The sequence below is a fragment of the Corvus moneduloides genome, chromosome 2 (genome assembly GCF_009650955.1).
Source record: "Corvus moneduloides isolate bCorMon1 chromosome 2, bCorMon1.pri, whole genome shotgun sequence".
Taxonomy (NCBI): domain Eukaryota; kingdom Metazoa; phylum Chordata; class Aves; order Passeriformes; family Corvidae; genus Corvus; species Corvus moneduloides.
The window spans coordinates 88,963,984-88,982,072 of record NC_045477.1 but is presented as its reverse complement, the minus strand read 5'-3'; the positions used below and the strand labels follow the sequence as shown (position 1 = coordinate 88,982,072).

Below are 18,089 nucleotides of genomic sequence, written 5' to 3'. Positions count from 1 at the left end.
CCACAGTTGGGTGTGCATCGAGTGGCAACAGCTAGAAAGAAGTCTGTGTCACCAGTCTAATTTACTGTCTGTCATAATAGCTTTCTGTAGAAAGAGTTGCTTGGAAAATTACAGTGACTGCCCATCTCATTCTTCATCTGAAGTTCCTAGCCCCTTGTATCAGGTACTGGCAAATACATAACTTAGAGTCTGTGTGCGTGTGTGCGTGCATGCTAGATTTTGGTTGGCTGGGGTTTTTTTTAATGGTGGGATTTATGATTAAGAACTGTTTCATTCTATGTATTTGTGGTTTAGGGGACTGTGTTGGTTTAACACAGCCTGGTTTTTGGTGGGGACAGGAGAAAAGCTGCTCGAAACTTCGATGTCCAGCACAGAGCCAATCACTGAAGGCTCTGACAATGGGCAGGTTGCTAGCCCAATTAGACAATTTGGTAATGCTTCTGTGATGGCATATTTAAGAAAGGAAAAACCACGGGAAGTTCTCTCTCTTCTTCTCCCGAGGGGTGGTGAGGTGGCCACCAGGGCCCATCCCAGCAGTGGCCGCCGGGGCCTTTCCGAGGCTGGGACCGCACGGCCAGGGCTCTCCTGAGGCCGGAGCCGCCCGTGTGGTGCCGGTGAGGACCACACAGCCATCAGCAAGAGACATGGCGAGCAATTCCTCGATGCGGAGCCCAGACGAGATCAACCTGTCAACTGCAACTTACAGACACCAACTTTCTTCCAAGTCAGAGGAAAAGGAAAAGTAAGGACACGTGAGGAGAACCAACACTACAGCACTGAAGTCAGCGAAAAGAAAGGGAGGAGGTGCTCCAAGCTCCGGAGCTGGGATTCTCTTGCGAGCCATGGTGAGGACTGTAATAAAACAGTTTCCCTGTGATTCATGAGGTGCATGGGGGGTGCAGAGATCCACACGCAGCCCATGAAGAAGAGTAGTCACGCTGGAGCGTGTGGATGCTGAAAACTGTAATCTAATGAGGAACTCGAGATGATCCTTGCTTTTAGAGATAGTGGAAGAGAGCCTTCGCTTCCAATCTAGAACAGCTGATCCTTAAAAGACTAAAGTCCATGAACTAAAATGACCCACGCTGGGCAGCTGTGGGAAAACTACTTGGTGCAGCTGGAGAAATAAACATCTCTGAAACATCTATCAATAATCAGTCCATATATATTTCTTTTCCACAGGCCTCCTTGTTTGATACGTGTGTTACAGTATCCGCACTGTAACAACTTGGCCCGTGGGAGGGACTCACGTTGCAGCAGGTTCGGGTGGGACTGCTGCTTGTGGAAGTTAAAACCGCGCTTTAAAATTTCGCAGAGAACTGTCTTCCGTGGGAAGGATTCCAGAGCACGGCAGAAGAAAGTCTTTTCCTTAAGCGTACTGAAGAAAGATTTTTAAGAAGTGGAATACTGACCAAAACCCCATGTTTTGTTTCCCTGCACGGTTGGTGGAAAGAGGGAGGGACTGGGAAAGAAAGGTGTTCTGAAAGTTTGCTTTGGTTCTCATTACCCTTTTTACTTTTAATTCTGTTAATAATAAATCTTCTGTATACTGTTTAAGTTTTAAACCTGTTTTGCCTTAAAGTGGTTTTTTTTTTTCAATAATCCTTATTTCAACTCATGATAATGACGTTTTCAATTCCCTCTCCTCTGCTATAGCAAAGGAACTAAGTAGATGGGTTTTTTGTGGGTGCCTGGCACTTAGCCAGCATCAAACCACAACAGGGATGCATTGATATAACTACCAGTCAAAATTCAAAATTATCTTTAAACAAGGAAACTAGCTCCTCAATATTAAATGTATGCAGTGGAAAAGATGGGTATGGATTTTTTACTGCAATTTTATTTGTAAAGGTATTGATGATATTAATGCAATGTACTAAGATAAGACCAGAAAACTAGGAAGGCTTTCACTTCTGCATGCGGCATCTCTGATTTTTAAATAGGTAGGATAAGGAGTCTGTACGTTGTTAGCAAGAAAATTCAGCTATCTATTCTTGTCTTGTGCATCTTAGGAGCTAGGCCTCTGAGGCAGCAGCATTGTGGTAAAGGCAAATGTGCCATTAACACCACTGGTATTGTTGAAAGTCTGGGACATAATCAATCCTAAGCATATTTATCTCAACAACACAGTTCATATGGGGAGAGTGTTAAAGACAAAAATCTCATTGTGTCAAAAGAAAAAAAAAATTCCTGTTGATTTTTGTGAGTTTTGTTCTACAAGTCTTAAGCAGAATCCCTGAAGTTCCTTGTAAGTGACACTGCAGATGTTGCACAAGTAGACTCACAGACATGGTTTCTTTGTTCTACTGAGCTGTCTTCATGAAACACAGCAGGGAAGTGGTCACCAGAGACCCTGTCAGAGCTTACTGAGGTTGTATTTTTGCTCTTTGCCCTTTTAAACTTTACAAGATGTTTATACACATAGGAGATACTAAGCCCTGAAAAATCCTGTCCATAGCCATGCAGAAGTACCTACACTGACCTCTCTCGTGAAATTCCTTGGGCATAAGGATGGTTTGCACAGATGAACTGCCCTATGAGAATGGCTTAAGTTAGGCAGATTACCAACATTCTCATGCTTGGAGTTCTTGCCAGATACTCAGCAAACATGCCTGAAATACTGTGCTGTTGTAAATTACTCTGAGATGGTTTGAGTATTTTCCATTACTGAGCACAACCCTTGGCTTTAAAGTAAGTATTTAGTGTGCCAAATTTTGTGCCAAATTGAAGCACTTGAACTCATACTTTGTGTGAACAGATGTATGTATGTTAAGCAGAACTAGCAGTTGAAGAAACACAAGGAAGGAGATTAACAGAATGACTGAAGTTCCACAAGGGTCTAAAATGCTTGGAGGAGTCCAATTAATATTTTCAGGTATTTATTCATTATTGTTTTAGCTTGGTTGAGAGGTGTTTCTGAAGGGAGGAGAGCAGAGGGAGACAAGAGTGGAAAGGGAAGACTGAATTGACTTGCTTCTTGTTTAACTCAGGAATATGTACACATACACATTATCAGCACTTGGCATGATCACAGGCACATGTAGTTCTTATAGTTCCTTTAAACTTTGAACCTAGCTATCAGTACTTAGATACTTCTGTTTATACTGTACTGGTTTAGGTGGTACAGGTTTTAATTTTTTAATCCATTTGAGAAACCATTTTCACTAGCTGTTAACTTTTTCAAAGACTTCACAGTTTTGGTATCTTTTGGTAAACCACAGAAAAGCCAGTGTCCTACTGTGTCATTACTTAGGTAATGACTCTAAATTGTTTAGCAGCCTTTCTATATTAAAGTATGTTTTTATATACACACACACAAAACTATTTTATAAGTGCAAAGTTCATGTCAAGAATACTAGATTAGTTTTATAATGGGGAATGGAATGTTGCCTTAGAGAATAAAATAGGCTTAACATTTATCCATGTGCTTTGAGTGGTGTAGAAATTTGATTTTTGTGACAGAGTGAGATATAACAGGCGGGTAAAGTGATGAGGAGTGGCTTTGTTACGGGTATCCCACAAGGGAAAGCCAAGATTGGTTTTGTTTCCAGGTCTTTCCAGGTTTAGCAAAAATGAAGCAGCTGCTTGTGCAGACTAGGATAATGTCAACATAAATGCTGAGAAGGCTAAAAAAAATAGGAACTGCTTTAACTAAGGAATGTGACAAAACTGTCTTTTGTTTAAAGAGGCAGAGCTGCATCTTCCATGCAGAGCTACCACAGGTATTTTGGCAGTGTTGGTAGTTCAGACTTAGTGTTATAAGGCAGCTGCTTGAAGCATACTCAGAGATAGTCCTGACGAAACCAAAGAACCCTCTGAGCCTGATGCTTGTTATGACTGTTTCAAAGACTCCTTGCTGTGTGCTGAGGACAAATATTTGTCTAACTGTATTTATCCATTTACTTAGTATGAGATTAAAGCAGTTTGGGTTGTAAAGCACGTGCTGAGAGTGGGTGACCTGGATTAAACCGATTCATTAACCGTTCCCTTTACCTGGACCAGTAAAATGTCTCTCTCCCTTACTGCAAACAGCTTGTGTTTATTTCAGCCTGCAAAAGAGAAGGCTTCTGGGTGACCTAATTGCAGCCTCCCAGTACCTGAAGGGAACTTACAGGAAACATGGGGCAAGACTATTTATGTAGTGACAGGGCAAGAGGGAATGGTAAAAAGTGGCAGAGGGTATGCTTTAGATTAGATATTAGGAAAAATTCCGTATTTGTGAGGGTGATGAGGAGCTGGAACAGGTTGTCCAGGGAAGTTCTGGATGTCTCATCCCTGGAAGGGTTCAAGGCCAGGCTGGATGGGGCTTTGAGCTAGCTGATCTAGTCGAAGGTGTCCCTGTCCACGGCAGGGTGGGTTGAAACTGGATGATCTTCAAGGTCCCCTTCCGACCCAAACCATCCTGTGATTGTGCGACTTTCTGTGAGTGTAAAATCTGCGCAGCGCGGACGCTGGCAGGGGCGCCGCGCGGGGTGGGTCGCGGGAATGACTTACCCCAGCTGCAGGGCCGCAGAGGGGTTCGCGACTCTGCCGGGAGCCGGCACCCGTCCGGGGGATGCCGCCAGCCCGGGAGAGGCGGGGCTGCGGGAAGGGGAATGTGACCCGCTGCGGGCGGGGCTCGGGGCCGGGCCGCGCCCCTTCCGGCGGCCGCTGCCGGAACCGCGGAGCGGAGGGGGCGGACGGGCCCGGGACACCGCCTCGCCTTGCGCTGCCGCTGCCGGTCCCTCCCGTCCCGCCCGCTCATGGCGCTGGAGCGCACGGGCACCGGCCCCTCCCGCCGCCCGCTCCGGCCTCCCCCGCCCCCGTCTCCTCTTGGTTCGCCGCTTCCGGCGGGGATGTGAGAGGGGCCGTGACCGCAGGTACCGGCGGGGAGAGGCGGGGAGGGGGCCTGGCCGGCCCCTCGGGGGGCGGGGGGAGGCGGGGCTGCTTCCCCGCGAAGCGCTCGGCGCAAGGCCCTCGGCGCTGGGCGCTGCGGGTGAGGAGCGAGTGGGCCGGGGCCGGGGGCGCGGGGCTCCGGGCCTTGGGTCTGGCTGTACGAGCGCAAGGGTGGTTTCTCCGTAGTGGGAAACTTGTGGTTTGGTCTGAGAAGGCCGAGATTAAAAGCTCTGAATAGGGCTGTTTGTGGGGTTCTCCCACCGGGCAGAGGTGTCCAGGTACGGTGTGCTGGGTCTGCCCGTGCTCCAGAGCTGCTGTGCCTCGTATTGGCGTGTGCGTGTGGTTAACCAGGGAGCTAACCCGGTTCATCTTCAGTTTGGTCCAGGGTTGAATTATCCGAGGTAGAGGGTTGTGCAGCCTGGTTCCGGAGCACCTTCAGTAGTCCTTCAGAGCCCTGGTGCATCGTTTTGACGTGGAAAAAGTAATCTTAGCTTTGCACTGTAGTTCACTGTAGTCTTAAGACGCACCAGGGGACAGGTTTAGGTTGGACATTAGGAGGAATTTCTTCACAGGCAGGGTGATGAGGTATTGGAATGAGCTGACCAGGGAGGTACCTGGTGGAGTCACTGTCCCCGGAGGTGTTCAAGAAAAGACTGGACATGGTCTGTTGACATGGTGATGGTTGGGTCACAGGTGGGACTTGATCTCAAGTGTCTCTTCCAGCCTAGTTGATTCTGTGATTCAGAGTGAAGATTTGTGTTCATTCATACACTGTGAAGTTGCCTGGATCTAACTCTTTTGTCCCTGTTTTTCCTCCCAATCTTTTTAAAGCAGTCAACTTTCTCTATTTCACTACAATGTCTTTAACATTGTTTGTAATGAAAATGTGATAAATGTAAGTCATTGTGGTTCTATCTTAATGCTTTTGATGTGCCTCATTGTATACAGTTGTGGTTTTTTCCTCTGGAAGATACCGTCTTAATCAATAGAAAATTATTCCGTAAGGTTTCGTCAGTATCATTGTATTTAGAATTCAGTGTCTAGTTCTGCTTTTGTTAAAGTAGTTAATTCTCATGATAAAATCCTGGCAAAGAGAAAGCAAGTTATAACACGTTATCAGTTGTGTCAAAGGAGTAGCCGTGACTAATGTCTAGATTGGACTTTAACTTCCCGAATTATCTTAAATTTGAAACTGCCCATATTAAATACTAAAGGTGGACCTTCAGTGACCCTGTGCTGGTTGCCCCTCCCACGGGAGTGGAACTCATGTGCCAGGTACAGCAAAGATGAGGCGAGTCTTATCTTGAATCTGTTTTGATAGCTTTCCGTGAAAACAATCAATGCAGTATCAACTGTAATGGACTGTCTGTATTTGTATTCAGTTAATGACTAATACTGTTTTAGTGAAGATACTTTTTAGCTTTATGTGAAAATGCTTGAATTAAAGGTCTTTTTTCATAGAATAACTACAAGCAGCACATGCAAAGAGTAGATTTTTAATGTGGCATTTTTTTGTTTCTTCCTAATTTCATAAAATGGCGTGCTTGTTGCTTTTGCTTTATAAATAGAAATCTGCTGTAAAGAATTGATTTTCCCCATAGCTTATCTAAACCTTTTAAAATAGGCAACTTTAGGATAGTTATGGTATGTTTTGCTTTCTGAGCATATGATAGTGCCTCTAACATTATATATATGCGTATATAGAACATAAATATTTTTTTAGCTTGCCTATGTGTAATACGCAAATAATTATGTGTATAAGCTTGGGCAGTCTTTAACTTTGACAGAGGTGGAAAACTGCAGATGTGCAGTGCAAAATTGAACGTGTTGTTTTGTAAACAGTGTATACAGAATCTGTAGGTACTGCGTGCATCCATCTTGGCCTTTGAAAGGTGCACATGACTGAAGTTTGAGCTCTTTTATTCTAATACTCTGTTGTAGCTGTCCTTCAGTGTTCTCTTTATACCTGTGTTTAAAAGCTGTGTTTGTGAGTGGATGGAATATGACTGAGGAAGGCTTGGATTTAATAATTATATATTTGGGGGGATTTTAGTAGTCTTACTGAGACTATTTCTGTGTTCATATTCCCACTGCCCCAGAGTTCTGTATATCTAAAGGGGGGCTGTGAAGGTGGTGAAGGGGGTAGAGGGGTGATGCCTGAGATGGCCACCTAAAAACAGAGACTAGACAAGAATAAGGGAATAAAGGTAGGTATTTATCTGAAGGGCCTTCAAGGTACACCCCTGGGAGTCAAGAGGCTACACCCAAGATGGACCCCAAGTCACGAGTTCTTCACACTTTTATAAGTTTGGTTCATTTGCATATCAGGGTTAATTCTCCAATTAAAACTTCAGTTAATGATGTAATTTCCCCAAGTTTACCCCCCTTCTTAAGACGTTAGTTTACACATTTTGGGCCCAGGACAATCTGGGTGTCCTTGGAGAGCAAGCTTGGAGAAGCTTGTTATGTCTAACTAGCATGAGAGAACAGTAGTTAACAGGCTACAAGAAACTTCAGTTACACACTGGGTGCTACAGGATTTGAAAAATATAAAAGTTAAAACCTAAGGCATGAGGGGAAGCTGTATGAGGAGCAGCTGGGGGTGCTTGGTCTGTTCAGCCTGGAGAAGAGGAGACTGAGGGGAGACCTCATCATGGTCCACAGCTTCCTCATGAGGCAAAGCAGAGGGGCAGGCACTGATCTCTTCTCTGAGGTGAACAGTGACAGGACCCAAGGGAATGGCCTGAAGTTGTGTCAGGGAAGGTTTAGGTTGGGCATTAGGAAAATGTTCTTCACCCAAAGGGTGGTTGGGCACTGGAACAGCTCCCCAGGGAAGTGATCACAGCACCAGCCTGACAGAGTTCAAACCTGCGTGTGTTCGGGTACATGGTGTGGTTCTTGGGGCTGTCCTGTACAGGGCCAGGAGCTGGACTTGATGATCCTTGTGGGTTCCTTCTAATTCTGTGATTCTGTATAAACATCCTCTGAAAACTCACCATACTAAAGCCAGTAATTAAAACTCAATAGTAGTTATGTTGCAATAAAAGTGCCTTAGCACTTTAATTACAGAACAAAACTGAAAGGATTAGGATGCTATTTCAGTTCAACTTTAATACAGTACCTTCTAAAGAATAGCTTAGATCACAGGTTAGTTTCTTTGATCTGTGAAGTGAAAAGCAAACGAGTGAAATAAAATATATAATAAGGCAAGATGTATCTAAGGAAGATGAAATCAAAAATCATACTGATTTGTTATTCAAGTGTTTTTAAAACAAAAATCCTCTTCCTTTTTAAAGCATAGATGGACATTGTAAAGTCCTCTATGTCATGCATGAAAATTAATTTGGCTTGAAATAATGGACATAATATTTTTGCCAAATTCTTTACATGCCAATTAATGTTATTTTAAATTTCTGTTTTAGAAACCTAACTTCGAAATACTTAAGTGAATGCCTCTGGATTTTGGAACAAAATTGGTATGTATAATGAGCCTTCTAAAGGCTCATCACCGAACATTTGGATTTATGTTTTGTTAGGGAATGTTTGTTTCATGTAGTTTTATGCTTGTGGAAAGGAAGAAGGGAACACATAATAGCCAACAAGACACATAATAGTCAATGCGTGTTTGTTAAAGCAACTTGTTGATTCAACCCCCTTTTCTTCCATGACAAGCTTTATGGCTAGAAGGGCATTAAATAGCTGCTTAATTCCAATGTTAGAAACACAAAACTTCTCATGGAGCTCTTGTAAACTAGCAGAATTGACAGTTTGAAAGATGCAGAATGGCTATACCTAGAGTATTACTGTCTTGCCAAAGCAGGCCTTTATTTAAAAATATTCCCTCATGTCTGAATCTTTGGCTGTTTAATGTTATTGATCTGGCTCAAAAGACAAAGAAATAATCAATGACACTGGGCAGGGAAGGATTGCCAGTGTGTAACCTTGGTTGAATGTTTTCAGGAAACATTTCTAAAGAAAAGATGTTTTTTATAGGAGCAAATGGAAGATATTACACCCAGCCAGGAATAATTTGCTATACAAATGCAGGAGGTTATACTAATAGAGAAGTTGAAAATGAGTCAACAGTAGGTGACTGCAGACAAAGGGCTAAGAAAACCACCTGATTTGGATGTTTGAAAAGAAATACAGTCTACCACTGTATTGCAGAAGTGATAATAACTCAAACTAAAGTACTGTATGCAGCTTTGGAAATTGCACTTTATAAAGCTATTGGGAAAGGACCCAGAGGGTGGCACAGCAGGAGGTGCCAAGCACCTAACCTGCAGAGTAATGTTGATATGTGGATACAGAGATAAAGCAACTTGTATCTTTTTCCAGTCTGGAGTGGAAAAACACAATGGGATTTGGTAGTGAAAGTGAAGATGATTAGATAATGAGAGTTCCTAATGGCATCAAAGCATGGCTGCCATGTTTGTGAAGTTTCCTTTGCAAGTATTTTGTGGGAGAAGCTTGGCTGAATTATCTGTAATGAGGAGCAGCAGTGAATTACGTAGTACATGGCAAAGGGTTGAAGTAAATGGCCTGTTAAGGTCATTTTTTTGCTTATGGCATCATCCTGTTCATAGTTGAAAAGAGCAGGTTTTAGAAAAGATTCTTGAATTTAAATAATTTAGCATAGATTTAGATTACTTCTTGTAAGTCTTTTAAGACTGTCTACTGAACTCCAGAGGGCTTGTGGCCAAGTAAGCAAAGTTGGAGCAATGCACCTTGTCTGCCTTTTCCAGCTCTAGTTACTGCTTCCATACAGTATACAGCTTGTAGAAGTGATACTAATTTTCTTTGGCTGGTAATTCCCACATTCTTACTTATGCTGATCTGTTTTTAAATGTAAAATATTGCTTAATCTTATTATACCACTTTTAGTGTTTCTGAATATTTAGGGAGCGCACTTGCTACAATAAATGTAACAACTGTTGAGCATTGTGTTTGTGCTACTTTTGAGAGAAAATGACTTTTGAGCAAAGAAGCGTTACCTCGTGTTTTAGAGTCTGTATCTTGCTAGCATTTGTGATACATTTTGGTTACATCTTGAAAATAAGCAACAAAACTTTGTGGCTAATCTGGATTTGCTTGTCTCCCACAGTTTTTTTTTCTCATTCCAAGTTTCTGCATCTCTCCCAGTCTGATAACCTTCAAACCCAGTTCCCTGTGTGGTCTGTCATTGCACTGCTGCACACTGAGAGTTATGACTCATGACGCCAGCAGATCCACAGGCAGTTCATTAATGAGTGGCTCTTGGAGGTGTGGTAGATGTTGTAGCTTCTGTGAGTAGGAGAGTCTCAGCCCTTCATTACTTCTCTGAAATCAGAGCAGGAAACTAGTACTCCTCCATGACACTGCTGGTCTTGAGTGGATGAAGTGTTCTATGTGTTAAAATCAGCTGTGAACTTGATTGAAGAACCTTTGCAGAGCTACACGACTGCCAGCTTTATTTAACTCCTACATTTTCTGGCTTCTCTCTGTTTATAACCTAGTAGTGGCCCTGGCTGCTGGAATGAAACAGCTTTGGCACGTCCCAAGGCAGGAAAATGAGAGGCGTATTTATTCCAGAAACTGCTCATTTCATGGCATTTTCTTTTCTCATGCCCTTAGATAATTTTTCTTGATTATATTAATGAGGATGCATTAGTTCTTCTTTTATTAAGTTTTAGGGTTAGAATTAAAGTCCTGATTTCCTGAAGTGCAAAACTTCCAGTGCTTGGTACTGCTTTGACCTTGCACATGTCAGTTCTACATGTGCAAATTATATCTGTGCTGTATGCAGTGGGAACCAGATCTCTTCAGAGCAGCTGTGTCCAGCATGACTGTGTGATGTTTGTCTGCAACTGTAGACATCTGAATAAACCTTAGGTGGAAATAAGGTAGTCCAGCCCAAGCAGAATTGCACACTGGTCATGTGTGTGAGGACAAATAAACTTGATGGGAGGAGCTAGCAGTAATTTATCTGAATTTATGTAATTTATGTGGTTGAGATATGAGTTCTTTACAAGGTTAACAAAGTGGTTGACAGGGCAAGTCAGTGTATTTGGGACATGGGGGAAAGTAGAAATACTAGGTTTCGAAGTGTAGCATCCTTTTCAAGTCTAAATTGATAAAACTACCTGTGAGCACACAATTTTCCTCGTTCTTCTGCAATCAAATTCTTCCTCTGCTGCAAAGAAAAGCAGCCTGTGCTTCTCCCTTGTTTCTGGAATGCAGTGGGTGGAAGGTGTCAGGATGGGACTAACTGATGCTCTTTTCCTCTGTCAGTGTAGGTGAAGGTATGCAAACCAGGGAGAGAAGAAAAGGAAAAGAAAAATGTGGTTTTGCCAATATGGAGAGTTCTCCTTTAGTAAAAAGCTGCACTAGTAAAAATAATCCCATTAGTAATGTAATTAAAGTCGCAACTGTTGAAAAAACCTGTAAATGATAATGCTTAGCAAAACCAGCCCCTGCTCCCCCAGGTGATGCTATACCACTGTCACATTTTGCACCAGCTGGAGTTGGAAGAACATTCTTAGCTCAGTTACCTGAACAGAGAGCCTTACACCAGCTAGAACAGATGGTAGAGAGAACAGTCACAAAAGTCTTATGTATTTTCCTTGCGTTAAAAACTTCTTCAAGGAACTGAAAGTCTTGTTTGAACTCAAAACCAGGATGATATTTTATACAGTTGGTGAGATGGCTGGGTTTGGTCTGTCTCACGCACTGATGATTTGTCTTTCTTGGTTTTGTTTGATAGGTGGTTTTGTATCATGCAAGAGTCTAGTTTATTTTTTAAAGTGGCTAGAAAGTGAAAGCACTCTCTTGTAGATCATTTACTTAGTTTGTCCTACAAAATAAGATATTAAAAATTACTGTGCAAGGATTAAGGGAAGAGGATTTGAGAATTTTGAACTGTGGCTCTTGCAGCATTTTGAGCAGTGCTATGTTGATTGCTTATTGTTTTCCTCTACATTTTCACAGCCTAACTGGATGCAAGTAAGAGGATCTGTGCTCAGTTTTAATGCTAACCTACCAGTAGCTCTGCTAGGTTTTCCTAGAGGTATAGCACATCAATCAAAGCTGAAAGCATGAAAGTACAGGGAAAAGTAATATTGAAAGGTGCTTCATACAAGTATGGGAAACTCTATAAAATAAATTAACAAACAAAGGCCTTATTTCTTGCCAGATTTTCCTGTTAAAGTGTAATTGGATGTGCATGCATGTGAGATTTGTTTGTATTATGAAGATGGCTATATGATTAAACATCTAATACTCTCTTTAATTTTTCTAGGGAGTTTATATGGAAGAAATGCTGCAACTGTTCTCAAACTCTTTTACAAACTGATTTCAGTGTAAGTAAATTTTTTATCAATATCACTAGTTACATGGTGCGCCAGACACAGATCTGTGTACTCAATGAAAAGAAAAATAAATTACATATTTGTAAAATTTCCCTGCAGTTTCTAAAAGAATTTTTATTTGGGTTTCAGGTTTTATATTTCAGGTCAGAAACCCTCCCTTCTCTGTGTTCAAACTTGTTAGTTACTCATCCTTAGTGCAAGGTTACCCATGCTTCAGAGATTGCCATTTTTTTGGTTAACCTCTCTTAGAAGAGGCCATTTACAGGAGAACCAGTCACATGAGCTGTTGAGGATTTTCCTATACAGCACGTATTTCTACCAACTTAATTCTAATGTATTTATTTTGCTCGTGTTTCAGTTGAGTAACAGAAGTTCTACTCCTCATTGATCAATGTGACAGTGTTTAGTAGCTTACGAGATGAGCCAAACTCGTGGGAGGTATGACTTCTGTATTGGTCTGGTGTTGGCTATGAGTTCCAGCATTTTCATTGGAGGAAGTTTCATCCTGAAAAAGAAAGGTCTCCTCCGGTTAGCCAGGAAAGGCTCCATGAGAGCAGGTAAATACATACATCTTTTAATAAATTGCTGATGTTTAGATATTGCTGTTTAACAGAAGATTATTTCTGTTCATTAGTTCATTAAACTAATGGTCTTGTTTTGACTTTTTTGGTTTTCTGTTACGTGTATATGAAACCTAAAACACAGAGCTGGTGTATTTTTTCTCTGGTGTCAGATAGCCGTAACTGTGTGTGACACATGCTATTTAATGCATATGTAATGCCCTCTGGGGACACTTGTCAAAGGATTCCTTTGTATGTCAGTTAAATCTAAATTGTTCTTGCAAACTGAACTTGGAAGCAGCGCTCTTAACTATATATGTGCTCCTGAATGAGTGGATTTAAGAGAGTGTTAACTGTGTTTGGGTGTCAGGAGATTGTTTTAGAAAACTAAAAACCACGTGTAGTAATTGAGTGTGATGAGTAGTATCCCTCAAGGCTTCATACTGGAAGCAGTGCTATTAAGTATCTTCACCAGTGATACAGACAGTGGGATTGATTGAGTGCACTGGCAGCGTGTTTGTGGATGGCACCAGGCTGAGGGGGGCAGCTGATGCTCTAGAGCGAGGAAGTGCTGTCCAGAGGGACCTGGATGGACTTGAGGAGTGGGTCTGTGCAAACCTCATGAAGTTCAACAAGAACCAGAGCAAGGTGCTGCACCTGTGTCAGGGCAACCTCCAGTATCAACAGAGGCTGGGGGATGGACTGATGGAGAGCAGCCCTGCCCAGAAGTGCTTGCAGGTGCTGGTGGATGAGAGGCTGAACATGACCCAGCAATGTGCACTCACAGCCCAGAGAGCCAAACTTATCCAAATCAGGTGTGACAGCAGGGTGAGGGAGGGGATTCTGCCCCTCTGCTTTGCTCTGGCAAGACCCCAGCTGCAGTGCTGCAGACAGCTCTGGGATCCCAATCTGGGAAGGACATGGACCTGTTGGAGCAAGTCCAGAGAAGGGCCATGAAAATGATCAGAGGGACAGAACACTTCTATGAGAATAGGCTGACAGAGTTGGGATTGTTCAGCCTGGAGAAGAAAAGGGTCTTGGCAGACCTTATAGCACCTTCCAGTACCAAAAGGGGGCTTATAAAAAAGACAGATTTTTTTTTTTTTTCCCCCCACCAGGGCCTGTAGTGACAGGACATGGGGCAATGGCTTTAAATTGAAAGAAGATAGATTTAGGTAGGATAGCTGCAGCATCTGCAGACGATTCAGAAGGTTGACTATGAATATTTTTATTCAGTACCTGTCATCTTTGCTTCTAAAAGATGGTTGATCTTGAGATACATAATTCATGCACCCTAGTTTGGAATGAGAAAATGTGATGTTTGTACATGTAATCAACCACGTATAAACCATGTACAATTTCCACAGAGTAGCAGTCTTATAGTAAGAGAAACATAACTTGGCTTTTCATGTCATTTCAGTGATTGGAAAGAACTGTTTCTCAGGGTAATGCAGATATGATCATCAGTGCCATTTCTAATACAAAAGAAATGAAATAACTTGTTATCAAAGGAGGCTGTAGGAGGCACATGCACATCAGAAATTGAAGATGCTTTGATTTCAACCCCTCTACCTAGAAAGCCTAGGTATCAAAAGGCTACTCATGTTTTTAAGGACATGGGTTGCAAAAATTATGTTATGGCAGTGTTATTAGTGATGGGGTGTCGTTGTTTTTAGTGGAATAGCCAACATTCTTTCAATTTTAGGTCAAGGTGGTCATGCATACCTTAAGGAATGGCTATGGTGGGCTGGACTTCTTTCAAGTAAGTGTCAAAAATTATTCATCTAAGTGTCAAAAATTTGTATTGTATAATTTTAATAAATAATTATGCCACAGATGGCAGTATGGTTACAAAAAAAGGGAATGAGATTGGGATTCTACAATACATGGTAATGTTATTCATGCATGCAGTTCTAATGATTTTACTGTAACTTCTCTCACATCAGAAATTCTTCCTTTAATGTAACTGCCCTCTTTGTGCAGTGGTTTTGTATGTCTTTGCTACCATATGCATTCTGTTTTTTGTCTCAGCAGAAAAGTGCTTAGATATATAGGATTTCTTAAAGGGAATCATATTTTGGGATTATGCCTGTTTTCTGAATTTTTTTATTGCTTGAACTCTCAATTTACCGGCTGCAGGTAACTGTGGCTTACTGTATGTGCTGTGCTATATCCTGCTATTGCAGATTTCTCCATGCAGAACTTCATGAGTCAAGCTGGCAGGCTGGGGGGCTACAACATAGACGCTAAAATAAAACACCTTCTGATTTGGTAGAATCAATTCTAATACCTGTTGCAGTTCCACAGCCTGTTTTTAAAATGTAATAGTGGGGGAGAGGGGCAGGGGTGTGTTCTGCTAGTACTGTTAGCTGAATGCTATAGTTAGAATCCTCCATTGTTCCCTTGCTGCGTGTTTGTGTCTACATGACCTCTTGCCCTGAATCAGAGGTTTGTTGCATGACAGCCTAACTCAGGTTTTAATTCCTGTTCCTGTGCAGTGGGAGCTGGCGAAGTAGCGAACTTTGCTGCCTATGCTTTTGCACCAGCTACATTAGTGACTCCTCTAGGAGCTCTCAGTGTTCTTGTAAGGTAAGAAACACTAACAGACAGCAGTGTGAATTGAGAGACAAAAGTAAAACACTTCTTTAGAAATATGTCACTGAACTATGCTGTAATAAATGGGGTTTCTTCTTCATAATAGAGTGCTTATAAACATCAGGAGTAACTTTTAAGTTTCTCCAAATATGTAGTGGCTATGATATAAAAGGGTTCTAGCAATGCATCTCCACGTCCATCTCTGAAAAGCTATTGTCTTCTGCATTTCAAAAACACGGTGATTACAACAGAGCAGTATTTTCATTCCTAAGTAAATTTTCGTCTGTCTTAAATTATTTTTGCAAGTTCTTAGATACAGCATTTTTTTAGCAGGCAGCATAAAAAAGGGGTTCTGGGCAGAGATGTCAAATATTAACAGGTAGTTCTGTCCATAGCAAGTACCTTAAGATAGAAAATAGCTGGTTTTAAGCTGCACATTGTGTATGCAAGTGACTTGTACAGTCAAAACAACCTGTAAGCTGATGAGCAAATGGATATTACTAATTCCATGTTTGTTGGTGCCTTTTTTTATTTCTTAGTGCCATTCTGTCATCCTTCTTTTTAAATGAAAAACTTAATTTACATGGAAAAATAGGGTGTTTGTTAAGTATACTGGGATCAACTGTGATGGTAATTCATGCTCCACAAGAGGAAGAAGTAGAAACTTTGGATGAAATGTCCCACAAACTAGGTGATCCAGGTAAGAAAAATGCTGGCTTGATATGTACACAGCCCATCATTTCTTCATTATATAGTTTCATTACTGCTGCTCTCAAGTTCCAGGAAGATGGCCTTGTCTGCTTCATGTAGACATGTTGTTCAAATGAAGTAGAGATTTGAATTCTGTAATATAATTCCATAGGAACCTTTGCATGATGCCAATGAACTTGTCTGGCCTTGAATAAAGTGCCTTGATGGCAACCACTGAGGTGATTGTTCAAACAAATGCAGCAGCACAGGTAGATAAACAAAACTATAAATTTTGATTGAAGTGTGTCATCTCCAAGCCCAACTTTGAGCTGTCCTTAAAATGAAAAAGTAGGTGTTGTGGTGTCTGCTGAGAAGTAAAATCCTAGAGATGAGCTGCTGTGCCTACGTGGAAGATGAGCACTCAAAAATGCACATCTGCAAAATACTAATTATACAAAGGCAATTCCAATCTTAAACATGAGGAAATAGCCAGCACAGAGATTAAAAAGCTGTTCTTAAGGAATGACCTGATCATTGGAAACCTGCTGATGAATACAGCCACCTGCCAAAATGTATCTCCTAAAAAAGACTCAATTCAGACTCAAGCCTGTGTCCAGTGGCATCTACACCTCAGTGAATCTGGGTGTAAGGCAATTTAGCAATCTAATCCTGCAGTCGTCTTGACAATAGACTGGTAAAAGTAGTAGAGCATGCCTGAGGTACTTTCTTTGTTTTGGCTAGCTCACTCTAGCATCATCTAAACTGTGATGGTGGAGGAGTAATGAGAAACATCCTGAACTCTTCTGTTTAAGCTGAAGCAGTCCAGCTGTTAATGAGTGTTTTCCCTGCAGCCCTAAGATAAGTACCCCTGCTTCTGATAAATAGAGTCCATAAGTAACAAGTGTGTCCATTAATAATAATTAATATTAATTTATAGTGTCTATAAATAACGAGACTTTTTTTTCCCCAACCATAGGTTTTGTGGTCTTCGCAACGCTCGTTGTCATTGTGTCTTTAATTCTAATATGTGTGGTGGGACCTCGCCACGGACAGACCAACATTCTCGTGTACATAACAATTTGCTCTGTAATTGGAGCCTTATCAGTCTCCTGTGTAAAAGGTCTGGGCATCACTATAAAGGAACTTTTTGCAGGAAAACCAGTGCTGAAACATCCCTTGTCTTGGATTCTGCTGCTAAGCCTTACTGTCTGTGTGAGCACGCAGATCAACTATTTAAACAGGGCTCTGGATATATTCAACACTTCAATAGTGACTCCAATATATTATGTAATCTTTACAACATCTGTTTTAACTTGTTCTGCCATCCTTTTCAAGGAATGGCAACACATGGCGGCTGATGACATTATCGGCACCTTCAGTGGCTTCCTGACTATTATTGTGGGGATCTTTTTATTGCATGCCTTCAAAGATGTTAACTTCACCCTAGCAAACCTGCCCCTCTCTCTGCGGAAGGATGATAGAGCAGCAAATGGCACTTTGCTGAGCACATTTGACAGCTTTAATGATGATGAAGAAAGTTCTGCCTGCCTAGGTGAAATGCAATCCACTGAGAGTCTCTCAGCCAGGAGAAATGGAAGCCTGTCAGCCTTCTGAAAATATCTACGTGTTACTTAAGAACAATTCTGTAACCCTGGAATTTTTTTTTCTCCTGTGAAATGTCTGAGCTTGTCGGGAAATTCATGTACTTTTTAACAGTATGTGTAGACAATCGTTGATTTCTGAGTTCGATTAGTTTGGATAAAGAACACTGAAATGGTTTTTATTTGCCTTATTTTTACTTTAAAAAGTACTAAAATTACCTCAGACCACAACTGGTTTTGTTGCTTAAGTTATGTGTAAATACTTTCATTTCATTCTTCTGTTTTTAAGATGTATTGCACTAATTACAATTTTATCAAAAATAAATGGCTTTATTTCTGCATTGGTGGTAAAAAGGTTGCAGCAAAACTGGATCCTTTGTACTTGTGCCCTAACTGACCATGGAGTGACTGTAACCATATTT

The 18,089-nt window shown here is 41.6% G+C and overlaps 1 protein-coding gene across 6 annotated transcripts; it reads left to right on the top strand.

The window, feature by feature from the left end:
- The first annotated feature begins 4,644 nt into the window (after positions 1-4,644).
- NIPA2 (NIPA magnesium transporter 2) lies at positions 4,645-18,039 on the top strand. Of its 6 annotated transcripts, none has more exons than XM_032100265.1 (8): positions 4,645-4,859; positions 8,298-8,351; positions 12,152-12,212; positions 12,622-12,778; positions 14,487-14,543; positions 15,280-15,370; positions 15,916-16,076; positions 17,043-18,039. In XM_032100265.1, exons 4-8 carry the CDS (start codon positions 12,640-12,642, stop codon positions 17,678-17,680), a joined length of 1,086 nt encoding a protein of 361 aa, XP_031956156.1. In that variant the 5' UTR covers positions 4,645-4,859; positions 8,298-8,351; positions 12,152-12,212; positions 12,622-12,639; the 3' UTR covers positions 17,681-18,039. The 6 variants fall into 6 exon arrangements, with proteins under 6 accessions (XP_031956156.1, XP_031956157.1, XP_031956153.1 ...); XM_032100262.1 differs by having other exon boundaries at positions 4,646-4,859; positions 12,580-12,778; XM_032100268.1 differs by lacking the exon at positions 4,645-4,859 and adding an exon at positions 4,956-4,975.
- The last annotated feature ends 50 nt before the right edge of the window (positions 18,040-18,089 follow it).

Excerpts from the sequence above, each read along its gene's own strand:
- NIPA2 (XM_032100266.1), top strand. The coding sequence starts at position 12,640 with ATGAGCCAAACTCGTGGGAGGTATGACTTCTGTATTGGTCTGGTGTTG. Across the intron at positions 12,779-14,486 it reads GAAAGGCTCCATGAGAGCAG|GTCAAGGTGGTCATGCATAC; the intron begins GTAAATACATAC and ends TTTCAATTTTAG. Across the intron at positions 15,371-15,915 it reads GCTCTCAGTGTTCTTGTAAG|TGCCATTCTGTCATCCTTCT; the intron begins GTAAGAAACACT and ends TTTATTTCTTAG.